Below are 27,244 nucleotides of genomic sequence, written 5' to 3'. Positions count from 1 at the left end.
TTCTAATTATGTTACTTTACCAAAAGAACCAAAGACCAATTAGTAAAGTTTGTCACATGAACAAAAAGTGCCAATTCGTTTCTCCTTTAGCACACTGATGTGTTGGACTAACCCAAAAAAACCTTTATTATGGATAATATTAGTTGTGAAAGTCTAGGTGTTAAATCCTCTACACTCCTAACCCCTAAACCTCAATACCCTATAAACCTCTAACCCTCAAAACCCCTAAACTTCGAAAACCCAAATCTCCTAAACCCCAAACATCTAAATCCCTAAACTTATAACCCTCTAAAATCCAAACCCTCCAAACCAATAAACATCTAACAATCAAAACCCATACACTCTCTAAACTTCTTAAACACCTAACTCTCTAAACTCATAATCTTCTAAACCCTAACCCAATTAACTCCTAACCCTCTAAACCCCTCACCCTCGAAGCACCTATACCATAAAACCCTAAACCTCTGAACCCCGAAACTAAACCCCTAAAAAAACCCTAAACTCTAAAACCTATAACCTTCTAAATTTCTAACCCTCTAAACCACTAAACCTCTACATATCGAAACCCATAAAGCCTCTAAACCTTTAAACACCTAACTATTTAAATCTCTTAACCCATAATATTCTAAACCCTAACCTTCTAAAACCCTAACCCTCTGAACCCCTAACTCTTTAAGTCCCTAAACCCCTAAAACAATAGCCATCTAAACACCTAAACCTCTAAACCCCTTACCCTTTAAAACCCTCCCTCTAAACCCTTAAACCCATCATCCTCTAAACCTGTCAACCCATAAACTTAGTCCAATAAGTATCGAACCCTCTAAACTTCCAACCCTCTAAACCCATCACCCTCTAAACCCCTATAGCCCTAAATCCCTATACCCCTAAACCCCTAACCCTCTTAAACCACTAACCCTCTGTGTGGAGTATGTTGGGTAGTGGGTATCACGCTGTGGGTGGGTGCAGGGTGTGTGTGGTGGGTGGAGGGTATCACAGGGTGGGTGCAGGGTGTGGGTGGTGGGTGGAGGGTGTGGGTGGTGGGTGCAGGGTATCACGGACTGGGTGGGTGCAGGGTGTGTGTGGTGGGTGCAGGGTGTGTGTGGTGGGTGCAGGGTGTGTGTGGTGAGTGGAGGGTTTCACAGGGTGGGTGGGTGCAGGGTGTGTGTGGTGGGTGCAGGGTGTGTGTGGTGGGTGCAGGGTGTGTGTGGTGAGTGGAGGGTATCACAGGGTGGGTGAGTGCAGGGTGAGTGTGGTGGGTGCAGGGTGAGTGTGGTGGGTGCAGGATGTGCGTGGTGGGTGCAGGGTGAGTGTGGTGGGTGCAGGATGTGCGTGGTGGGTGCAGGGTGAGTGTGGTGGGTGCAGGGTGAGTGTGGTGGGTGCAGGGTGTGGGTGGTGGGTGGAGGGTATCACAGGGTGGGTGGGTGCAGGGTGTGGGTGGTGGGTGCAGGGTGAGTGTGGTGGGTGCAGGGTGTGGGTGGTGGGTGCAGGGTATCACAGGGTGGGTGGATGCAGGGTGTGTGTGGTGGGTGCAGGGTGTGGGTGGTGGGTGGAGGGTATCACAGGGTGGGTGGGTGCAGGGTGAGTGTGGTGGATGCAGGGTGTGTGTGGTGGGTGCGGGGTATCAAGGACTGGGTGGGTGCAAGGTGTGGGTGGTGGGTGGAGGGTATCACAAGGTGGTTGGGTGCAGGGTGAGTGTTTTGAGTGTGGTGAAAGTCGTCAGGGTTCACACCAATCCACCACCTCTACCACCCCTACTGTGCAGTGGACCGGCCACCACAAAGCAGCACACGTCGGAGGAGTGAGCGGATGGCTCTCCCTATGCGGGCCAGGCTCCCTTGCTTCCTCTTCTCCTGCTGTACCATCAACTCCTCCACCAGGGTCTCCTGTACCACCAACTCCTCCACCAGGGTCTCCTCAAGTACTACCAACTTCTCCACCAGAGTCTCCTGTACCACCAACTCCTCCACCAGCGTCTCCTCAAGTACCACCAACTCCTCCACCAGAGTCTCCTGTACCACCAACTCCTCCACCAGAGTCTCCTGTACCACCAACTCCTCCAAAAGGGTCTCCTTCTGTATCTCCAACTCCTCCACCAGCGTCTCCTGTACCACAAACTCCTCCACTAGGGTCTCCTGTACCACCAACTCCTCTACCAGCGTCTCCTCAAGTACCACCAACTCCTCCACCAGAGTCTCCTGTACCACCAACTCCTCCACCAGAGTCTCCTGTACCACCAACTCCTCCACCAGCGTCTCCTGTACCACCAACTCCTCCACCAGCGTCTCCTGTACCATCAACTCCTCCACCAGCGTCTCCTCAAGTACCACAAACTCCTCCACCAGCGTCTCCTCCTGTACCACCAACTCCTCCACCAGGGTCTCCTCCTGTACCACCAACTCCTCCACCAGAGTCTCCTCTTGTACCACCAACTCCTCCACCAGAGTCTCCTCCTCCTCCAGCACCACCAGCTCCTCCACCATGGTCTCTTCTTCCTCCACAACCTTCAACTTCTCTTTAGAGGCCTGGGCGAGCAAGGAGGATGGGCGCTGTGCCGGCTCCACTCTGTGAAGAGATGCGCACGACACCGTTCCAACTTCCTGCTCTAGCAGAAATCAGTCCCCCCCATCCCCCCCATCGTCTATGGGTGGACTAACTGTGTGCCGCAGAAGATTAACCCAGCTAATTAACAGTGCCGCAATAATGCAGCATACCTTTGCCCACCGTGAGTCTGGTTACAAAATGGGCATTAGTCTGGCGGTGTCTCAGTGGATGAAGGGCAACTTGGGAAAGATGTTGCCGCTTCATTATCTGTCCTCACCCAGAAACCAATTATGGAAAAATAAATCCGTATATAACCGAATCTACACGTTCTCTTTGGCTGGAACTCACAGCCAGAGAGGACCTGGGTTTGATTCCCATACGTGGGCCACTTTTTCTGTGTGGAATGTGGAGTGTGTTCTACCAACCACCCTACCCTGCCTGCCCCCCCCCCCCCCCTGCATGGGTTCCCAGAATCAGAATCTTTCTTTAAACTGGATGAAGAGGAGTCTGATGAGCTATGAAGCTCTTCTTTCACAGATGTCCAGTCAAGTCACAGGGTCAGCAGGTTATAACAACAAACAAAACAAAAGGAGTCCAAAGTATACCAAAAAAAGCGTATAAATACAAATGGCTTAAGTAAATAAAATCCTGTCAGTTTTTCAACACTAAATGCAAGCTTGTGCAACGCAGTGAAACAGCAACAAAAACAGCCTCACACCACATCAAGACAACACAATCCTTCAATAAAATTGCAAATTAAAATTTCACTTCCATTCCTCTGGGTTTGGCAACTGAACCCTCACAAACACGCTGTGCAACCAGTGTTGGATGGACATCTCCACCAGTGTTGTAAATTGAACCTCCAAATAACTCAATTGGGATCGTACAGTAGCAGTACATTTGTTCTGTACTGCAAAATACTTGGCAGGACCCTCCTGAAAAAAGTATTGAGACTGAGTGAGGCTATTGCTGGCTAAATAAGCGTAGAAGTAGTAGCAATGAAGATAACTAGATATTAAACACACACACACACAGGAGCAGAGTCGTCCCCCGGGTACGGTGTACAGGGGGTGACCACCCCGGGCCCCGCGCTTTGGGGGGCCCTGCGGTTCGATGTCACGGTGTCAGGCGTAATACTTCCGTTTAACACGTAGGCTATCGCTCCAGATTGGCTCACAAGTGATGACATCACATTTATCACTCTATTTAAGACCGAAAGAGGAGGATTTCTCCACGATTCGTAAGCCCACACGGTGTAACTTGCTCCAGGCCCCGCACCCCCCTATAGACTGCCATGACCACTGGACAAGCAGATGGTGGCTTACCGTCGCTCAGCAGCTCCAGAGTGCTTCACACTGCCAGGAGCAGCAGCGGTGGTGGTGGTGGCTTTGCTGGCCGTGGTGGTGCTGGTGGCCGCAGTCCGGAGCCAGTTATGAGCCAGCGCCTGCACTGGCGTCATACGACAATTCGGATCCCATCTGTTGAGAGATGCACGGGGAACACACGCGGCCACGTGGTGAGAGAGGCATGGTGAGAGCTTTGATGTTCCTTCCCTTCTCCCACGAGGTCCAGGAATGCACAGCAGCAGCGGAAGCCACAGTAGCAGTGGCAGTCCTCTGATGCCCAGCAGCGGCTTGGACAGACCTCCCACTCCTCTACAGAGGGCTAACTCCACAGAGGGCCAGTGGTACCGCTTATTGGCAGGTCCACTCAGCTCCACATCTTCCTGGTGATCGGTGGAGAGCGGTCGCCAATCAATTGGAGGGGGGAATCCTCGTGGGGAGGGGGTGGGAGTGGTGGGTGGTTCTTACCGCAAACAGGAGCTGATGAATTCGACAAACTCCGGGTCATCGCTTTTGAGCACCCTGTGAAGTGGGAAGCTCCCCGGAACCCTTTTCTTGCCTGGGCAGAACATCTTCCCCCGATGGTCTGCAGGATCCATGCACAGCGGAAGAGACGAAGTCACCAACCACCACATCGCCCATCTACCCACTTACTGACCGATTCATCAACCCACTCATCCACCTACCCACCCATACACTCTTCCACCTACCCAATCGCTCACTCACCTATCCACCTACCCACTCACCCACCCACTCATCTACCCGCCCACCCACCCTCTCGCTGACCCACTCACCCAACCACTCACCCATTCGCCCAATTACCCACCAACCTACTCGCCTACTCACCCACATACCCATCCACTTGCCCACACACCCATTTACCCACCCACATACCCAAGTAATGTAAAATACAAAGACGCCCCCTCCAAAACAAAATAACAACAGCCTGAGGCCACACCCTAAAACTGAATCCGGTCTGTCATTCACCCCACGCTTCAACTCACCAAAGAACTGCGTTCTGTCGGGTGCTCCATTCACCATGTACCTTGGAGGCATCCCCAGAATCTGCACATGGTTGACATGAAGACAAAGGTCACCCGTATAGCTTCGGCACACTGTCGGGACAAGTGCTGTTAGATCGAGTAGCAAAATTAGCAGCGTTTGTTGAGGGCCAGCACTGTGGCACAGAGAGACAGGAGTGGCGGCTGATTTCAGCCGCATCATCTCTACATAACAAAAAGGCTCAGTCCCTTTAACACGCACCTTTACATCATCCGCACCTAGTTTACACAACAAAGGCTCATTCCTAACAGCGTGCTTCAGCCGCACCGAACCTCACAAAAATAATATTCAGGGACTACCTTGGCTCCTCCCACCCTCAACCAGTATATATACAAGGACTGTTTCTTGGAATTTCTCTCACTTGATACAGCTATCGTGCTGTGAATGTTCCACCTGAAGACGGAAGCTTGTGTTGCCTCCGAAACGTCGTGATTTTTATTTTATTTTTACTTTCATTATTTTTTTATTTTTTACCTACGTGACTTACCGAAAAAACCTAAGAATGTGAATCCTTGCAGTCACGAAAGCTTCAAATCTAGAATTAACCCAGGTACTTTACACACTCCACCAGGTACTCATTTGAGGCTGACTCGAACTAGAGGAGGCCCAGGACCAGTTCAGACAATCGTCACTGGTGTTGCCCATGAGCTGGAATCAAACTCGGTTTCTAGCACAGCAGGCTGACCGCTACGCTACCGCTCCCCCACACAAACAAGACACACACGTGTACACGCAACATACGACGGCCGGTATTCACAGATCACCAATTGGCCACCCCCCCTCCTGCCACCCCCATAGCCCACGACTCCAAGGAGAGAGAGGGAGATCACGAGCGGACAGACGCCGTGTGGGAAATACCTCTATGCAGCGCGGGAGGTGATCTTCGTGGCTGTTGGACCGGAATAATTCCCTGCCCGTCGCCAACTCCGCCACCGTGCAGCCCAGCGCCCACATATCCACTCCACATGTCAAGCTATAGCCCAGCAACAGCTCCGGAGCCAAGTATTCTAGGGTGCCACCAACATTCATAGCTGTACAAAAATCACAAGGACAACAAACATATGTGCGTGTGTACACACTGTGTCTTAAACAGCATCATCATCATGCACATAAACAGTCACATTTACAGACACTCAGATACTCACACACAGACACACTCAGACAGACACTGACATATAGACACTCACACGGACGCAGCGAGACCCATGCATAAAGACAGCCATACAGACACCCACACGCAGACACTCACACACCCAGGTGAGGTCACTCACGTTGACTTTCCACGAAAAAGCTCGTGCCAAAGTCCGTGATCCTCACGGTGCCAGTCACGGTGTCTTTGACGAGAACATTTTCCTGGAGGAGGGGTAGAATGAATTCAAACTCAGAGGTTATGCCGATATCATTCAGCCAGCAGTGGATCAATCACATACCACGACACACGCTAAACAGGGGTACTAGATGAGGCATAGCGCTGTCGACAAGCGTCAGTCAAGAGCAATATTCGCTGTTTTATGACAGCTGTCACTGGGCGGTGCCCCTTTCAAATGTGTCAAAATTAAATTTCGATTTAAAGCTTTCGTGACTGCAGGGATTCATCTTCTTGGTTCTTTCGGTAAAGTCATCACGTAGAAGGGAAGTAATAAAATAATAAAAATTCAACAATAAAACAATTCTCATGACGTTTCGGCCACAACGCAAGCAGCCGTCCTCAGGTGACCTGGTTTTCACCTCAGGACGGCTGCTTGCGTTGTCGCCGAAACCTGGTTTTCACCTGAGGACGGCTGCTTGCGTTGTGGCCGAAACGTCGTGAGAATTGTTTTATTATGTTTTATTTTTATTATTTTATTACTTCCCTTCTACGTGACTTTACCGAACGAACCAAGAAGATGCGTCGAAATTGTAGATGTGAGTAGAGGCGTGTCACGTTCAAAGCACTCTCAGGCACCATCAGATTAAAGGGGGGTGGCTCTATTGACAACCGATTGCCGTTGCTCCAACAGGAGAGCTGCATGGAGCTCACAGCTGGATGAGTGCCCGTTAACGAGTTACAGACAAAAAGCCACGCACAAGAGAGTGCACGGATTCCGTGACGCTTTCCACTGCACCTTTGTCTTTGGACGTTTTCAATTTGCAGATTGGAATTCGATAACGAGCAGTTGTCAGGCCAAAATGCACATTTCGCACGTTTTAAAAAAAAGTTCTGTTTGACTCCGTTTCGTGTCTCCCAGGGTTTGGGGCAACTCTGATCAACGTTGCCGGTTTTCTCTCTGGTGAGTCCCCAAGAGCTGACACGACTCTACACGATAGTTTAATTCATACCAGATCACATTCACCAGAGGAGCATGGTCCTGCCTCCTTCCAATGAGATGGGCAGAGCTTACATATCGACTCTGTGACGAACATGGCCGGTTTTCTCTGTGGAACGAGTCCCCAATAAACATACACCTCTGCAATCTTAATTTGTAGCTTTCGTGACTGCAGGAATTACTCTTTGGTTATTTCGGTAAAGTCACGTATAAAGCTTGCGTACTTTGTCACCCATCGTCCTACTCATTGACATGCTACTTTTTTCTCTAACCCCTCCCTCTCTCCGCCCCCACCCCCCTCTCTCTATTTAAGGCCTCGTCACAGAGACGCTCTCTCTCTGTGTGCCGATGTGTGTTCTCTCTCTATGTATATTTGCGATATCTGTCTGCTTATATATCTGTCTATAGTTTTCTGGTTAGATTTTTGTTGCTATTTCTTTTATACCTGATGATTGCTTGTGTTGCAATCGAAACGTCGTATGCTATTATTTAATTTATTATTTTATCTTTATACGTGACTTTACCGAAAGAACCAAAGAGTGATACACCTCTGCACCAAAGTGAAAGCTGAACGCTGTGTCCACTCACTGGCTTGATGTCCGCGTGGACGATTTTCATGGAATTGATGTGGCGCAGGAACTTGAGGATACCCCTGGTGTAGGTTTTCACCATCGCCATGTCCAACCGCCGGAGCCCCGCATTCCTAATCACTTCATGAAGGCTCTCCCTGTGAGAGAGGCAGAAGCAGCAACAAAAACACGGCATCAGTACCATCCCCTACAATGCTGCACTGATTCTGATAACGATAATCACATTCATATTGTACGTTCACGTGCAAGTTTATGACCAATATTAAGAGTTATAGTTCCGTGTGGGTTGAGGTCGTCAATTTGCCGATAAACCAAATCAGTTGGCATATCTGCCCACTTGACAACTTGATTTCATTGGCTTTGTTGCCGGGTGGTGGAGGGTAATCCATTGGGAGAAGATAAAAACTCCACACAGAACAGAAGCTCGGGATTTTCGCCGAGAGGCACAAGCATCACCACTGCCATGCAGCCACCCTGCTGATTGAGTGGAGGCGTGGGTTGGTGAAAGTGGCAGGGCTAATGGAGAAAAGACAAGTGGCCTCCAATGCACCCGTGGCACATGGCAGCTCCACAGGATTACAATGCATGGGTGGTGGCGTGGGCATCTCAACATTAACAGCTTACTCTTTGGTTCTTTCGGTAAAGTCACGTATAAAGATAAAATAATAAATTAAATAATAGCATACGACGTTTCGATTGCAACACAAGCAATCATCATCAGGTATAAATGAAATGAAATAGCAACAAAAATCTAACCAGAAAACTATAGACAGACATATAAGCAGACAGATATCACCAAGATACATATGTCTGTCTATAGTTTTCTGGTTCGATTTTAGTTGCTATTTCATTTATACCTGATGATGATTGCTTGTGTTGCAATCGAAACGTCGTATGCTAGTTATTTAATTTATTATTTTATCTTTATACGTGGCTTTACCGAAAGAACCAAAGAGTAATTCCTGCAGTCACGAAAGCTCCAAAATTAAGAATTAACAGCTTGCCGCGGTGGCGAGATGACATCTCCCCCGCCTGGTATGGAGGAGGTCCTAGGTTTGATCCCGACCGTGATGCCTGTACATTTGGAGTTTGCATGTTCTCCCCGTGGGTACGTGGATTTTTCTGTGGGTCCACTCGTTTTCTCCTCCACATTTATAATCAAAATGCTACTTTTCGATTTAAAGCTTTTGTGACTGCAGGGATTCATCTTCTTGGTTCTTTCGGTAAAGTCACGTAGAATGGAAATAATAAAATAATAAAAATAAAACATAATAAAATAATTCTCACGACGTTTCGGCCACAACGCAAGCAGCCGTCCTCAGGTGAAGAACAGGTCTGTCGGGGAGACAGAGTCTGTCTACGTGACTTTACCGAAATAACCAGGAACAAAAATGCTACTTTGTTAAGCTTTTATTTGTGGTCTGGTCGCTTCTAAAAAATAACGAAAGTTTGTTAAGTTAGTTAACCACGTTATTGGCGGAGGGGGGGGGGGCATGCAGTACATACTTCAACAGCTCCATGACGATACAGTCGTGTCCTCTGAAATGAAATATGTTCAGGACTTTGATGACGTTGAAATCTTCATCACTGCCCTCGTCCTGAAGTTCCAGAGCTATCTGGAGCTCCATCTTCTGGTATATTTCTTGCTTGGAGCTGCACAGAGGAAGTCCACAAATGAAGAGCCTGCATTTGCTTAAGGGATATCCAGAGCCAAATTAAATTCAGAATAAAATAATTAAATATGAATTCACCAGGTCTAACAGCACCAGGGGTTCCAGTAGCACACTCGACTATCATTGGTGAGGAGCTCCCACAGAGGGAGTAGGAGCCGACGTAGGGCACCCAATAGGATTTGGAAGTGAAGAACCATTCAAATCGGATTGGTCATTTGAGAAATCTAAATGCAAACGCATGTTAACACAACATATTCTCACTTTAATGTGCCTCTTCCATTCGGGCACACTTTTCGCATAACGCGGAATGTCCCCGTAATAACACGAACACGCCCATTGCAACGCGGAACGCTTCTCGTTATAACGTAGAACACGCCTGTTAAAGCACGGAACACGCCCGTTATAACACGATCTGTGAGTAGTCGACAACAAACTACTTTCTTGAGCTGCAATGATACATTACTCGCAATGATAAAGTAACGTGACGGCATACCCTCAGTATTGGTCTCGTCATCTCAAGGTGTATGAGTGCATTGTATCTCGCCAAACATTATTATTACATTATTTATGGGAAAATTACTTTCGCTCAATACTTTTCTACTGAACGCGGAACTTTTCAGGAATGTATCTACAGCATGAAATGAGGAATTCCCGTAATGTGCAGGTAATCTTTCAGCAATGGGATGTTTTGCCCCAATATTAGTTTACACTGTGTGTGTGTATTTTAAGCTTTAGGGAAGGAAAAATCTGAGAACCCAGAAGGAACTGATGCAGAACAGGGATAGAACATGCAAACTCCATACAGGAGGGCACCCGAATCAGGAGTCGAACCCAGGCCCCCCTTCTCGCTTTGATGCACGATTGTCACCGCTGCATCGCACGGCTGCCCGTGGCAACGGACTTAACAACATCGGCCTCATGACGGTGCGGCTCTGAAGTCTTACCTCGATGGTGACACCAGGATCTTGATGGCCACCAGGATGTTCCTTTTGTGATCAAGGCACTGGATCACCTGGCCTTGACCTCCTTCTCCAATCTTCTTCAGCACCTCATAGCGATAGCGGAGGTGCTCATGCCGGAACTGCACAAAAGGTACAATCATTTAAAGTGAATATAATTAAAATCACAAAATTTAAGAAGCGAGAATGTATATTCTTTGGGTCTTTTGGTAAAGTCACGTACATAGATTCAAAGAAAATAACAAAAAACTAAAAACAATCAAAGGGTTGCCGGGTGAAAATTATCATGTTAATGACAGATTAGTATGTTAATGGAATATCGCAGAGCCGCAACCGAGGGGTCGGCACGCAAAGTGGCTGTTAGTGTGAAAGCGCAAGTTTGAAATGGGCATAAAGCACAACTATCATCAGAAGGTGGTAGGATGGGAAGATCATAGCCAATTATGACTTAAACAGGTTGATAATGTCCTTCCAATGATTACTCAGTTTGTACCCATCTTCTCGGTTTAAATTGTGTCTGTCGATGAAAATGGATGGCTTCATGAAGTAATCTTTGTTGATAGCCAGTGGGCTTGCAAAGTACCTTCGTCTTAGAGAAATAAATTTCGTGTGAGCCCACCGCATTAAAACAATGATCAGCCACGGCTGAGGTATTGGTCCTACCGTGTTTCAGATCCTACCTAGTTTCGGATCTGCCTTATGTTCACGAACATAAGGCAGATCTGAAACTGTCGGGTTGGCTGCCCACCACTTGCATTAATATTGGCTGCTGACATTTGGGCTATGCCCATTTCAAACCCTAATAAACAGTTTGCCTTTGGAAGCTAACCCCCATTTTCCTGAAGTCGACCGATTTTGTTGCGATTGAAACATTGTAGTTTTAGTTTTTTATTTTCTTTGAACCTATCTACGTGACTTTACCGAAAGACCCAAAGAATATTAATTCCTGCAGTCACGAAAGCTTTAAGTCAAGATTTAAGTGAGAATGTAATTTTCTAATATATTTTCTGTAATGATTACGTTTTTTTAAATCTGTCATTGTGGAATGTTCTGATGTCTGCTGGCTCAGTCACCCTTCAAAATAGAGCTTCTTAGCTCAATGGGCTTTACTCGCGAATACAAAATTTCTGATTCTGAAGTACATTGGTGTGTGTGATAGCCCTGGTTGGTACTTCAGGTGCAATAACAAGAAGCCACAAACCCTGCTACCGATGGGCCCTGTGACCTGCCCCCACAGCTGGTGTTTTGTTGCGAGCCTCACCAGAATGTAATTTCGTTCGTAGTCGTCGTATCCATCATTGTTGCATCCCTCAGATTTGTTGAAAAGTGCAAAGTACCACACTTCCTGCATGGCTGCGAGTTCTAGCTTCTCACGGTTGGTCAAGTGAGGGCCAAAGAGAGCCATGATTTCTGCAGACATGAGAATAACGACAACATCTGTGTGATCCCAAAGTTGAGCAATTTGTAGGAAACAATTACAGGATTGGGATGTTTTGGCCAATATCAGTTATGTCTGTATGTATGTTGAACTTCTTTTGCACCGTACGTAGGCAATGGTGCCAAATGGATACGCGGGGGAAGGACAATAAACTAAACATCAAAAGTTCTAAAGAAAGTAGTTTTCAATCGAGATGATTTAAAAGTGTATAGCTCCAGTGGCTTCCTAATCATCTTCTTGGTTCTTTCGGTAAAGTCACGTAGAAGGGAAGTAATAAAATAATAAAAATAAAACATAATAAAACCGAAAGAACCAAGAAGATGAATCCCTGCAGTCACGAAAGCTTTAAATCGAAATTTGGCTTCCTAATATCGGAAGTGCATCTGAAAGCGTGTGATGTGCTGAGGCCAGAGCACAGATAATCATCCCCATGCAACATGGCCACCATGATGCAGTCCCCCATGCAACATGGCTACCATTAAGTCCCGCATGCAACACTGCCAACATGAAGTCCCTCATGCAACTTGGCTACCTGGATATCACCCATGCATCATGGCCGCTATGAAATCTCCAATGCATCACGGTCACTGTGACATCCACCATGCATCATGGCCGCTATGAAATCCCCAATGCATCACGGTCACTGTGACATCCACCATGCATCATGGCCGCTATGAAATCTCCAATGCATCATGGCCACTGTGACATCCACCATGCATCATGGCCGCTATGAAATCTCCAATGCATCATGGCCACTGTGACATCCACCATGCATCATGGCCGCTATGAAATCTCCAATGCATCACGGCCACTGTGACATCCACCATGCATCATGGCCGTTATGAAATCTCCAATGCATCATGGCCACTGTGACATCCACCATGCATCATGGCCGCTATGAAATCTCCAATGCAGCACGGCCACTGTGACATCCACCATGCATCATGGCCGTTATGAAATCTCCAATGCATCATGGCCACTGTGACATCCACCATGCATCATGGCCGCTATGAAATCTCCAATGCATCACGGCCACTGTGACATCCACCATTCATCATGGCCGTTATGAAATCTCCAATGCATCATGGCCACTGTGACATCCACCATGCATCATGGCCGCTATGAAATCTCCAATGCATCACGGCCACTGTGACATCCACCATGCATCATGGCCGTTATGAAATCTCCAATGCATCATGGCCACTGTGACATCCACCATGCATCATGGCCGCTATGAAATCTCCAATGCATCACGGCCACTGTGACATCCACCATACATCATGGCCGCTATGAAATCTCCAATGCATCACGGCCACTGTGACATCCACCATGCATCATGGCCGCTATGAAATCTCCAATGCATCACGGCCACTGTGACGTCCACCATGCAACATGACCATTGTGATGTTCCACCATTCACCATGGCCCTCTGTGACGTCCCTCATTACTGTCCTTACCTTGCGGTGATTTGCTGCAGATGGAGGCGGTGCCCTCTGAGGACAGCGCACTCCACGTGGTGCAAGATTCGCCCTTACTCCTCGCCTCTCCACCTCGGCTCATCTACACACACACAAAGACAAAGGTCCACCACGTAAACTTTAGCAAGATGTTGGGGAAAGAGCAGGAGGCGAGCACTGAGCCAGGATCTCTGAGATCCTGGGCTCCACAAACAGGAGGGTCCTGCCAAGATGTTGTGTCAGTTCTCAGCGTTGGGATATTTGGCCAATATCTGATGTCACACTTGGATTTACAATGAGACACGTGTGGATTTAGAGGACACACACAGGATAATGGCATCCTTCAAACTGTTAAGAGACGAGGGGCTGGGCCAGGACATGCCACGGCCAGGAGGAACAACGATGGCCGATGGTCAAGAAGAATAACGGAGCTGCAGCCAAGTATCGGAGCATGTTTGACGTTTGAGAGGACAGCTTCCATAAAGATGGTGCGACAAAATCGGTGCTTGGTGGATTATGCCATCGCAGGATCGTGAGGGGTAGCAGGAACTCAGGGAAGGAGGCCTTCATCCAGTAGTGGATAGATAAAAGTACTGTAGATTATTCACGTATAGACAGGCAGGTACACAGACAAGATCTCAGGGGAGATACTCTGATAGATGCACACACACTCAGGCAGGCAAGTAGATGTACACTCAGGTATATGGATAGGCGACAGGTAGCCACACGCAGAGTGGAGAGCACACGTCCATCAATACTTCACCACACGAGTCGAAGAGCCACACGTACCTCCATGGTAGCAACTTGTAGAGCAGGGTGCACAGAACTCACAGCGTCTCTCGCACAGTCCGGGTCTCTGCGTGCGGAGCAGGAGACGAAGGCGAGGATCACAAAGAGTCGAGGGGGCGTGAGGGCTCCCAGATCTCAACACGAGTCACAACGCGGGCTTACATCCTCACCATGAACCCACATCATCAACACAGACTCACATCATCACCACTCACTCACAACACGAAATACAAAAACAACAACAACCGACATTCGCCACTAAGTAGGGGTGATGACACCACGGCGTCTGTACCGGGCCAGGTGCACTTTTAGTCCACGTGAAGTGTCGAAGGCTGACAAGACGTCACGGGATAGACCCAGGTTCCAAAGGTTGGCTGAGATGACTGGCAGATACACCAGCTGTATCCCCAACTGTGCCAACTTGTTGAATTTTATCCGCTACTCGCTGTGAGCGTCACTCCTCTGTCCTCAGTTGTTGTTGGAAGGCGACTGCCTCCTACTGCCCGTGGGATCCTTCACGAGCTTCCTCGTGAAGGATGCTATCCACACCGCTGATACCAGTCTTCTGCAAGTCCACTCAGCTCCACATCCTCCCATACAGCATCAGTCCATATTTTTTGACAGCCCATGTCGTGCCCGTTTAACCTCCTTTATGCAACCAAAATAAACTGCTTGGGTATGCGGTCTACAAGACCCAGCCAATGCAGCCTTGCCTGCTGGAGGAGCTTACTGGTGGGAATGTCTCCAGATCTTTCAAGCATTTGTGAGCCCCTCACACAATCCAGCCTGGTTAAACCCAGGATGGATCGTACAATCAACACCACCATCAACACCACCAACACCAACAATACCACCACCAACAACAACAACAAGACTATCACCACCATCAACACCATAACCAAAAACATCACCAACACCACCCCCATCAACATCACCTCCAATCAACACCACTAACACTACCACAACCAACACCACCACCAAGACCACCACCACCAACACGACCACCAACAACACCACAATCAACAACACCACAATCAACAACACCACCATCAACACCACCACCATCAACACCACCAACACCAACAATACCACCACCATCAACACCACCAACACCACCACCAAGACCACCACCAACACAACAACCACCAACACCACAATCAACAACACCACCATCAACACCACCATCAACACCACCAACACTAACAATAAAACCACCATCAACATCACCACCACCAACACCACCACGAAGAACACCAACACACCACCACCAACAACACCACCATCACAAACACACCAACACCACCACCATAACCACCAACAACACCACCATCACAAACACACCACCAAGACCACCACCATCAAACCCACCAATACCACCACCATAAACACCAACAACACCACCACCACTAACAACAAAGAAAGATCCCCCTTATAGCTGAAATAGACTGTTGGGGCAAGTGCTGTTAGCCAGCAGTACCTATGAAGGGCAGAACGGCACACGAGGGGGTGGGTGGCCAGCACCACGCCCGGCCGCCTTTGTCTCCCTAGTGGCGATGTTTACACACACAGACTCACACACACACACAGACTCAACCACACACAGACTCACACACCACAGACTCACACACACACAGACTCACACACACACAGACTCTCACACACACAGACTCTCACACACACAGACTCACACACACACAGACTCACACACACACAGACTCACACACACAGACTCACACACACACACACAGACTCACACACACAGACTCACACACACACAGACTCACACACAGACTCACACACACACAGACTCACACACACACACAGACTCACACACACACAGACTCAACACACACACAGACTTACACACACAGACTCACCACACATACAGACTCACACACACACAGACTCACACACACACAGATCCACACACACAGACTCACACAGACTCACACACACACAGACTCACACACACCAGGACTCCACCATTTCTCACCTTCGCCAGATGCTCCCCCCGACTCTTCTAACGGACAAACTGCCTGAGGGAGACCGAGGGGCGGTACCAAGTGACCACGCCCACTATGACGTCGCAGACCTAAGCCCCTCCCCCACCGGAGCTCCTCCCCCCACCGGAGCCTCCTCCCCCCATGCCCAACCCCTCGCCCCGCCCCTTCACCCCCCTCGCCCCGCCCCTCCCCCCGCTGCTACTTCCGCTGAGGCCGGGCGAGTGGAGGCGGCGCTGTGCATTGTGGGTGGCGAGAGCGGACGGTTTGGATTCCCGCTCGCGGCCAACCAGTCGGCGGCTCGCTGGCTGGGCCTCCTCTAGGTCGACTCAGCCCGAACAAGGCGAGCACCTTGCACGCTGTGGACGCAGCAGCAGCAGCAGTGGCGGGGTGGTGGGGGGGGCAGAGGAGGCGCCTGCTGAGTTCACGGCCCTGCTGGCTGCTGATGATGATGAGGAGAGGCACTGCCAGATTGTGGCTGATGGGATGAGTTACATTTAGTTGTTTGTGTCTCTGGAGGGGCGGATTTGTTGTCGTGGCAGAAATGGCCTCGACTAGGAGGCCGCGATGTGGAGTGTTTGGTCTACTCTTCCACGCTGGGCGTGCCCGCACTTTACCCCGATACACACGCGGGGCGTGAGCTCACTGGGCTTGCAATGCAGAGGTGCAGGTTCGAGTCCATTTCACACTCAGCACTCGGCCACTCACTCAGTCACTCACCCACCCACTCAGCCAGCCACTCAGCCACTCACTCACCCACTCACTCACCCACTCAGCCACTTACTCACCCACAGAGGGATACAGACCATTATGCAGTGGTATTGTAGTATCTGCGTCAATGTTTGTGTTGTTTGGTTATGGTGGTGGTTGTAGTGGTTATGGTGGTGGTTATGGTGGTGGTTATGGTGGTAGTTATGGTGGTGGTGGTTGTGATGGTGGTGGTGGTTGTGATGATCATGGCTTTAGTTTTGGTTGTATAGGTGGTTGTAGTGGTGGTGAGGTTACAGGTGTGGTGTAGATGGTTATGTGGTTTGTCATGGTAGTTGTGGCTCTGGTTGTGGTGCTTGTGGTGGTTTAGGTTGTGGTTATAATTGTGGTTGTGTAATTTGTGGTTATATGTGCGGCTGTGGTGTTTGGTTATATTTGTTATAATTGTGTGGTTGTGGTTGTAGTGGACATAGTTGTGGTGGAGGTGGTTATGATGGTTGTTATGGTAGTTGTATTATTTTGAACTTCAATCGCACTCTACCCAGCCGACCGTGCTAATTGGAGGTATGATTATCGTTGCGGTTATTTTATGGTTTTGGTTTTAGTTGTGGTGTGATTGTGGTTGGTGCAGGTGCTGGGATGAAGGATGGGTTCCGTGTCCTCTGCCCATGCGGCTCCAACACGATTGCTCCAGCCAGCACTGCCGCCCCTGTGGTCACATGACCTTGCCTCCCAGCATACCTTGCAGTCGTCATTGATTCTGGGCCATCTTTACCTCCTGCATCTCTATAGGAGCTCTCGCTTCCTCCACACACTCTCCTCCTACCTCTGCTCTCTCTCCCCGTGTCTCCATCCCCTCTCTTCTTTCTGGATGGGCCAGGTTCAGGGGTCAGGAGTTGACTGGCTGCACTCTGACCTTTGACCTTGGCTGTCACCCGAGTGGGATTATCTAATAGCAGTCAACCCATAGTATCAGGATCTGTCCCGTGACCTCCTGCTGCACCTAGCCTGGCACAGCAGTAAACCCATGGCACCTGGGTCTGTCTAATGACCTCCTCCTCCTGCACCTAGTATGGCACAGCACTCAACCCATGGCACCTGGTTTGTTGTGATGACATTACCGCCACGTAGTGGCGAATGGCGGCCATTGTCGTTGTGAGTTTGTGGGCTTGTGAGTAATGGTGATTGCGTGTGTGACTATCATGTCGTGTCTGTGAGTTGGATGGTAGGGGTGTGTTTATGAGGGTGAGTGTATGTGGATGTGTGAGTATCATGGTGAGTATGTGAGTGATGGTATGTGACAGTGTGAGTTTGATGGTGATTGTATCATGGTGAGTGCAAGCAATACTGAGCTTGACTTATTTCCCCCCCTCCCTTTACCCACTCTTCCTCCCTTTCCCTGTCTCCCCCCACTCTCCCCCCACCCACTCTACCTCCCGCTCCTTCCCTGCCTCTCTATCTCTCTTCTTTCTCCCGTAACTACCTCGCCTGTTATACAGGTCGTGGGTTCGATCCCTACCCTCACACCTGTATATTTCGAGTTTGCATGTCTCTCTCTCTCCCCGTGGTCGCGTTCAGAGTGTTTGGTTTCTATAAATGTCGACGTGATGATAGGCCACTTCGTTGACCTATCATTTGTGGCATTTTCCCTTCTGAAGAAGAGCTGTGTCGCTCGATGGCATTACCTGGAAAAATTGAAATAGTTTAGTTTCCTCTTTTCCTCCTCCCTTCCTCCCTCTCCACACCCCCTCCCCCCCAGCACAACAACAAGAAGCAGGAGGAGGATGGTTTGTCTCCCAAGCCGAGCACTTCCGGGTCCACCTTCATGATCCTCCCTCTGCCCCGGGGGTGGGGGCGGGGAGATCCCCTCGCACAGGGTTACGGTACCCCACCCACATACACACGGGCTTACGGTGCCCCACTACACATACGCACAGGGGTACTGTACCCCCCACTCACATGCCAGGCTATGTGCACCGCACAGAGACCCAAAGACTCGCACATAGATGCATAGACTCACACAGACCCATTGACTCGCACAGAAACCAATTAACTCAAAAAAAGACCCGTCGAAACACGGACAATATACTTGCACAAAGACACATAGATTCACACAGACTCATCCACTCTTGCACCCACCCACTCAACGACTCGCAGGCTTACGCGCTCACCCAATCCCTCACATACTCAGCCGCTCACTCAGAAACTCACTCAAGAACTTGCTCACCCATTTACCCACCCACTTGCTCACCCACTCGTGCATCCACTCACAGAATCACTCGTAAACTCACCCACTCACACCTCAGAAACTGACTCACAAAATAATTCATCCACTCACTTGTGCACTCACTCGCCCACTTACCCATGCGTGCACAGATTCACCCACTTACTTACTCGGTCACAGACTCCCTCTCTGATAGACTCACTCATAGACTCACTCGCTCACAGACTCAATCACTCACAGACTCACTCAAGCTCTCACCCATTAACTTATTCAGAAACTCACTCAACCACCGACCCACTTACTTAAAAACTACCTCACTTATCCGCACCCATTCACTGACCTACTTACTCATCCACTCGCTCAGCCACTCACTGACCAACTCACTCACTCACAAACTCAGTCGCTCACTCATCCACTCACTCCGAAACTCATTCATCCACCCACCGACTCACTCGCAACCATTAACTCATCCCTCAATAATTTCATTCATTCACTCATCCACTCACTCAACCATTCACTCATTCAACAACCCACTCACTCACCCACTCACTTGGAGACTCTCTCTCACCCACTCACCTACTCGCCCAGTCCTATTAGCCACTCATTCAGAAAACTCACTTACCTACTCACTCACCCACACAATCGATCAATCACTCACTCACCACTCACTCATCCACTCTTCTACTCACTTAAGAACCCACTCCCTCAACCACCAACTCAGAATATCACTCCTCCACTCACTCACCCATTTACTCACCCACTCGCTCACCCACTCATTCAACAACTCACTACTCATCCACTCGCTCACCCCACTCGCTCACCCACTCGCTACCCACTCGCTCACCCACTCGCTCACCCACTCGCTCACACACTCGCTCACCCACTCGCTCACGCTCACCACTCGCTCACCCACTCGCTCACCCACTCGCTCACCCACTCGCTCACCCACTCGCTCACCCACTCGCTCACCCACTCGCTCACCCACTCGCTCACCCACTCGCTCACCCCACTCGCTCACCCACTCGCTCACCCACTCGCTCACCCACTCGCTCACCCACTCGCTCACCCACTCGCTCATCCACTCACTCACAGACTGACTCAGAAACTCACTCAGCCAAGCATTCACTCACTGACTCACTCACCCATTCATTTAACCATTCACTCACAGACTCACTCAGACTCACTCAGACTCACTCACTCACAGACGCACGAAGAAGCTCACTAACCCACTAACCGATTCAGAAATTCAGTCAACCACCAAATCACCTACTCAAAAACTCCTTTACTCATCCGCCCTCACTCACTAACCTATCTACTCATTTACTCAATCAGCCACGCTTACTCACGAACTCGCTCACTCATGCACTCAGAAAATCACTCATTCACTCACTTAGAAACTCCTACAATCACTGATCCACTCGCTCAAAAACTCACTCATCTACTCTCTCGCTCACTTTCTTATTTACTCACCCACTCCCTCATCAATTCACTCATTTCCCCACTCATTCCTTCAGTCACTCACTCATTCAGCAACTCGGTCAATCATTATCTAATTCAATCAATCACCCATTCACTCGGAGACTCACTCGCTCACTCATCCTCCACTCACTCACCCACTAACCCACTCAGATACTCACTCAGCTACTCACTCACCACTCATTCACCCACTCATCCACTCATTGAATAAATCACCTACTCACCCACTTTCTCAGCCACTCAATCAGAAACTCACTCACCCGCTTACACTTGGGAGTGGGTGGTTTTAGAGTTCAGTGTTCATCATTGGGACTCCCATAGGGTTCAGTGTTGCTCACTGGGTCTCCCATAGGGTTGAGTGTTAATCAATGGGTCTCCCATAGAGTTAAGTGTGACTCACTTGGGCTCTCATCGGGTTCAGTGTTAATCACTGGGCCACCCATAGGGTTCGGTGTAATCACTGGGGCTCCCATAGGGTTCAGTGTTAATTACTGGGCCACCCATAGGGTTCTGTGTAATCACTGGGGCTCCCATAGGGTTCAGTGTTAATTACTGGGTCTCCCATAGAGTTCAGTGTTACTCACTGGGTCTCCCATAGGGTTGAGTGTTAATCACTGGGTCTCCTATAGGCTTGAGTGTTAATCACTGGGTCTCCCATAGGGTTCAGTGTTACTCACTGGGGCTCTCATAGGGTTCGTTGTTAATAAGTTTTCGTGACTGCAAGGGTACATATTCTTTGGTTTTTTCGGTAAAGTCACGTAGGTTACAAAATAAAATAAAAAATAAATTAAATCTCAACGTTTCGGAGGCAACACAAGCTTCCGTCTTCAGGTGGCACCGTCACAGCAGTAATTTTGCTGTGCCACCTGAAGACGGAAGCTTGTGTTGCCTCTGAAACGTCGTGATTTCGTTGTTAATCACTGGGGCTCCCATAGGGTTGAGTGTTACTCACTGGGCTCCCATAGGGTTCAGTGTTAATCACAGACCCATAGATTCCTAAAACCCTAACCCTATAAACACGTAAGCCTCTACCCCTAACCCTCAAAACCCCTATACTCTGAAAACTATGACCCTCTAATCCCCTTCACCCTTAAACCCCTCACCCACTAAACCCCTATGCCTCTAAATCCAACCCCCTAACCCTTTGAACCCCTAACTTTCTCCAATCCCATTATAAAGGTTTTTTTGCAGTAAGATCGTGTAAATATAAATGTGTCTTAAAACCCGTCACCACCCGACACAGCCAATTAATAAAGTTTGTCACGTGAACAAAAAGTGCCAATTAGTTTCTATTTTAGCACATCGGTGTGTTGGAGACTAACCCAAATACACCTTTATTATGAATAACCCCTCAACCCCATAACTCCCCCTGTGCCACCCCCCATGTCCTCCCTCACCCCCCTCACCCCCCCCCCAGCTGCTACTTCCGTTGAGGCCGGGGCGAGTGGAGGCGGCGCTGTGCATTGTGGGTGGCGAGAGGCTGATTTGGATTCCCGCTCACGGCCACCGTCGGTGGCTCGTGGCGGCTCGCTGGCTGGGCCTCCTCTACGTCGACTCAGCCAGAAGAAGGTGAGAACCAAGCACGGTGTGGACACATCAGCAGTGGCGGTGGTGGGGGGGAGACAAAGGAGGCACCTGGCCCACAGGTGCCTCCTTTGTCTCCCTCCTCTCTCTCCCCGTGTCTCCCTCCTCTCTCTCCCCGTGTCTCCCTCCTCTCTCTCCCCGTGTCTCCCTCCTCTCTCTCTCCCGTGTCTCACTCCTATCTTTCCCCGTGTCTCCCTCCTCTATCTCCCCGTGGCTCCCTCCTCTCCCCGTGTCTCACTCCTCTCTCTCCCCGTGTCTCACTCCTCACTCTCCCCGTGTCTCACTCCTCTCTATCCCCGTGTCTCCCTCCTCTCTCTCCCCGTGTCTCCCTCCTCTCTCTCCCCGTGTCTCCCTCCTCTCTCTCCCCGTGTCTCCCTCCTCTTTCTCCCCGTGTCTCCATCCTCTCTCTCTCCCCATGTCTCCATGTCCCCTTCTCTCTAGGTGGTGCAGGTTCAGGAGTTTACTGGCTGCACTCCGACCTTTGGCCTTGGCTGTCGCTCAAGTGGGATTGTCGCACAGCAGTCAACCCATAGCATCAGTATCTGTCCCATGACCTCCTCCTGCACCTAGCCTGGCACAGCAGTCAACCCATGACACCTGACTCTATCCCGTGACCTCCTCCTGCACCTAGCCTGGCACAGCAGTCAACCCATGGCACCTGGGTTGTTGTGATATCACCATCATGTAGTTGCAAATTACGGCTGTTGTCGTTGTGAGTTTGTAGGTTTTTGTGTGAGTAATGGTGCGTGTGTGACTTTCATGACGTGTGTGAGAGTAGGTTGGTAGGGGTGTGTATCATGGTGAGTGTGTGGGTGTGCGAGTATTATGGTGAGTGTGTGGTTGTGTTAGATGGCTGGCAATGTTGATGGGTGGTGATGATGCAAGGCTTGTGCTCGAGAATGGCACACTGAAACTAATAGTGGAGCAGATTGACAGTGGAGCAGAGCGCAGTGGAGACGTGGGGCAATAGAGCAGAGGAGCAATGGAGCAATGAGGCAGTGGAGCAAAGGAGCAGTGGGGCATTGGAGCAGTGGATCAGTGGGGCAGATTAGGGGTTGATTTGTCGTGAAGAAGGCGAATCACCTGAATATGTGCTCTGAAGAAGAACCATTTCCCAAAACGTTTCTTTTTATCTATTTGTCCTCGTCCCGCCGCACACACAGCCGGGACACCGCACACACAGCCGGGACACCGCACACACGAGCCAAGGCACATTAAACCAACCCAGGCAGCACTCGCAAGCAATGCAACGTTACGTTGTGTCCTCATGAGTTCAATTTCACAAAGTTTATAGTAACAACAACAACAAAAATATTGATCCTAATTCTTAACCGGGTGGCCTTAAGACTTAGCACGTGCAGGTGTTGTTCATTGTCTGCACCAGACCCCTCCAGCAGTCTCATTCTGGGTCAGCTGCCCCTTACATGTCCTGGAAACCATGGCATGAGGAGCGCCTGGATGAAAACCAGCATGGAAGGGGCCCAGTGTGGGGCTGGCTATGCTAATGGAATAGCCCCATGTGTGTGTGTGATGTGAGGTCTCCTGGCAGCAGTCATTCTCCGCTGCAGTGCTGGCATCTGCTGCTCCGTTTCATTCCCCAGCTGTGGTCCCAGTGGCACCGTGGGTCGTGTGGTGATAGCGGTCACGGTTGGCACCGATCCACGACCACCACCTCTACTGGGCGGTGTACCTGCCTCCACAAAGTAGCATGTGGCGGAGGAGTGAGGTGAACGCTCTCGCCATGCGAGCGAGGCCCCCTCGCTTCCTCTTCTTTTCGTGCATCTCCACCTGCACCTCCTCCATCTTCTCCTGTCTCATCCTCCTCCATCCCCTCTTCTTCATCCTCCACCGCCATCTTCTCCTCTACCTCCTTCTCCTCTTCCTGTGCCACCCCTGTCTTCTCCATCTTCTCTTCTTACACTCGCACCATCTCTTCCTCCTTCATCTCCTCCTCACCCTCTTGCACCACCATCTCCTCTACCCTCTTCTCTTCCTCCTCCACCACCACCATTGTTTCCGCTTTGTCCGTAGTCTCCATCTCCTCCACCACGACCATCTGTTCATCGTTTGTTGTCGCCTTGTCCTCCATCTCCGTATTGTCTTTATCCTCTCCCTCCGTGCTCTCCTCCATTGTCACCATCACAATCTCGTCCTCCTTTGCCTTCTTTTCCTCCAATTTCTCCTCCATCTCTACTTCATTCTCCATCTCCTTCATCTCTTCCTTCGTCTCCTTCGTCTCCTTCTGCACAACCTCTGACTTCGCTTCAAAGGCCTGGAGGAGTGAGGAGGAGGGCTGCTTTGGCTCAGATCTGTGAAGAGACAAACACGACACCGTTCCACTTTCCTGCTACGGCAGACATCGCCATCTCCCATGGTCCGTGGGTGTAATGCGTGGCGCATTAATTCAAGCTTAATACAAACAGCAATAACGACATGGCCAGTGAGTGTGCTTAGCATTGGCGCTGTCATTCTCATGGGGCAAGGCTATCCTTGAGATTGATTCAGCTGTGTCTCACACAGACTGTTGTAGTTTCACAGTAGTGGGTGGCCTTGCTGTGTCAATTTAGCTGAATCATTTGTAGTGACATTTTTCTTCTATGTGTATTCTAAGTGATCCCTTGGACATAATGGCCTACGCATTTAAAATGACCGGTGGATATCCTGAACATCCACTGTGACGGAATGGGTGTGTATCTTTGTGGTTAATGCGGCGGCAGTAATATCCAGGGCGGGAAGCAAGATCTGAACTGTAAGTGGTGAGCGATGAGTGCGCGACCCTTTGGCTGCTTCAACCAATCCACGATTTCGATCAACTATCCGACAGTGATTTGAGGTTGACAGAGCCGCCTCCCTTGACGTCGAAGGCATCTCAGAGTGCATTGAGCGCGATGAGCCACTCACATCTCGCATCTCTCATCTCAACGCATTTGAAATTGGACACCCCTCCCAGTGGTAGCTGTCTCTGTGCATTACAAGGCAACTTGGCAGCTGGCCTGGAAACAGGCAATTATTACGGTGGATGGAGGGTTAAATGGTGAAATATGGCCGCATCGTTATCTGGTCTCACCCAGAAACCAATTATTGAAAGTAAATCTGTCCACAGTATAGCGCAATGTACACGTGGGGTTTGCAGTGTCTGTGTATTTTGTGAGTGCGGCAGGGCTGGAGCACCTGTGCCTCAGCAGCAGAAGGGACCTGGGTTTGATTTCCACGTTGGGCCACGTTGGGCCACGTTATCTGTGTGGAATGTGCTGCCCCCTGTTCTGGGAGGATTCTGCAGCTTTCTCCCTGTAACTGAACCCACACAATGCAAATCGCTCAATTTGGATCACAAACAGCAGCAACTTTGTTACCAACTGCGAGCAAACTTGACAGGACCCTTCTGAAAAAAAGTATTGAGACTTAGTGAGGCTCATCCTGCGTAAACAAGCATGATAATAAATAAATTAAAATAAACACGCACTGGACACACGCAGAGTGGTTTACCGTGGCTCAGCGCCTCCAGAGTTTGCTTTCTCTTCTTGGAAGCCCTCTTCTGCAAAGCTTGGAGCAATCGGGCCCTGCACAGGAGTGGCGGCGGTGGTGGTGGCGGCGACGGTGGCGCTGGCGGTGTTGCCAGAGGCGGTGTCGGTGGTGGTGGTGCTGCTGGTGATAGCGGTCTGGAGCCAGTGTTGCTCGATCTTGGCGAGGCGCTGCTCCTCCTCTAGGCGCTTTTCCTCCATGAGGCACTTTTGCTCCACTAGACGCTTCTCCTCCACTAGATGCTTCTCCTCCATCAAGTGCTTCTCCTGAAGTTTCGCCTCAATGAGGCACTTCTGCATGAGACGTTTCTCCTCGACAAGCTTCACCTTGCAAAGCCGACTCTCAAGATGCTTCTTCTTCTCGAGATGCTTCAGCTCTATGAGACGCTTCACCTCAAAGAGGCGATTGTCTTCCTCCACCCGCCTCTCCTCTGAGGCACTTCTCCATAAGGCACTTTTCTTCCTCCACCCGCTTCTCCTCTATGAGGCGTTTCTCCTTCATGAGGAGCTTGTCTTCCTTGACCCGCTTAGCTTCTGAGGCGCTTCTCCTCATCGACACACTTAACAATGGCGAGATGCTTCTCCACCTCCAGATGCTTCTCCTCGAGATGCTTCACCTCACGAAGGCGCTTTTCCTCCATGAAGCGCGTTTCCTCAAAAAGGCGCTTTTCCATGACGCATTTCACGTCATTGAGGATCTTGTTTCGAAGGCACTTCTGCTCTGTGAGGTGCTTCACATTGGCGAGGCGCTTCACCTCAATGGGGCGCTTCTCTTCCATGATGCGCTCCTCCGCAAAGCGCTTCTCCTTGAGATGCTTCTCCTGGAGATGCTTCACTTCTGCGAGGTACTTCACTCTGGAGAGACGCTTCTCCTCCATGAAGCGCTTCTCCATGGAGCGCTTCTCAATGAAGCGCTTCTCCTCAATGAAGCGCTTCTCCTCCATGAAGCGCTTCTCCTCCATGAAGCGCTTCTCCTCAATGACGCGCTTTTCCATGAGGTGGTTCTTGAGGAGATTGTCTGGAAGGCATTTCTCCTCTGGGATGTGCGTCACCCTGGCAAGGCGCTTCATCTCAATGAGGTGGTCCTCTTCCATGGTGCGTTTCTCCTTCGCAAGGTGCTTGTTCTCCTGGAGACGCTTCACCCCGCTGAAGTTCTTCACCTCCCCAATGCTCCTCTGTTCACGCGAAGAAAAGCACAGGACCATTCAGACATGCACACGCAGGACAAAATTCATACTCCCAGGCACACAAACATGGACGGGCACATACACAAACAAAAATGCATGCTCGCACATCTATGTACGAATGCAAACATGAACATTTACTAATGCAAACATGCTAGAACACGTGAATATACACCACGTAATGTTATAAAAAATACATGTTACATCATATATTCTCACAAGTTCCATAAACGTACTTAAGGCTGTGATAGTCTGCGACGAGTTCATGGCCAATGTTGGCAACAATCATTACGGGCAAAAAAATGTCCACAATGTTCGATTGCAAAGATCTGGAAGCCCATAATCTGGACAAATTTTACTGCAGCATCGATAGTAGGCAACTGGAATGG

General features: G+C 49.8%; 1 protein-coding gene across 1 annotated transcript; it reads right to left on the bottom strand.

Annotated features, from left to right (window-relative positions):
• Window positions 1-1,425: 1,425 nt before the first annotated feature.
• On the bottom strand, window positions 1,426-26,765 carry LOC133340086 (uncharacterized). The gene is made up of 16 exons (XM_061548151.1): window positions 26,233-26,765; window positions 25,717-26,110; window positions 24,288-24,422; window positions 16,152-16,194; window positions 14,159-14,292; window positions 13,370-13,472; window positions 11,736-11,884; window positions 10,460-10,596; window positions 9,349-9,495; window positions 7,841-7,979; window positions 6,218-6,299; window positions 5,805-5,977; window positions 4,889-4,949; window positions 4,353-4,470; window positions 3,867-4,019; window positions 1,426-2,562 (listed from the first exon to the last, which is right to left on the bottom strand). The coding sequence occupies exons 1-16, from the start codon at window positions 26,763-26,765 to the stop codon at window positions 1,752-1,754; spliced, it is 3,312 nt and encodes a 1,103-aa protein (XP_061404135.1). The 3' UTR covers window positions 1,426-1,751.
• Window positions 26,766-27,244: the final 479 nt, after the last annotated feature.

Source organism: Lethenteron reissneri, unplaced genomic scaffold, assembly GCF_015708825.2.
Source record: "Lethenteron reissneri isolate LAM-NWPU_2019-01 unplaced genomic scaffold, ASM1570882v1 scaffold_73, whole genome shotgun sequence".
Taxonomy (NCBI): Eukaryota; Metazoa; Chordata; class Hyperoartia; order Petromyzontiformes; family Petromyzontidae; genus Lethenteron; species Lethenteron reissneri.
This window is presented reverse-complemented; position numbering and strand designations above follow the sequence as displayed.

Excerpts from the sequence above, each read along its gene's own strand:
- LOC133340086 (XM_061548151.1), bottom strand. The coding sequence starts at position 26,765 with ATGGAAGAGGACCACCTCATTGAGATGAAGCGCCTTGCCAGGGTGACG. Across the intron at positions 16,195-24,287 it reads AGGAGGACGAGATTGTGATG|GCAGTTTGTCCGTTAGAAGA; the intron begins GTGACAATGGAG and ends GGTCTCCCTCAG. Across the intron at positions 11,885-13,369 it reads CTGCAGCAAATCACCGCAAG|AAATCATGGCTCTCTTTGGC; the intron begins GTAAGGACAGTA and ends TCATGTCTGCAG.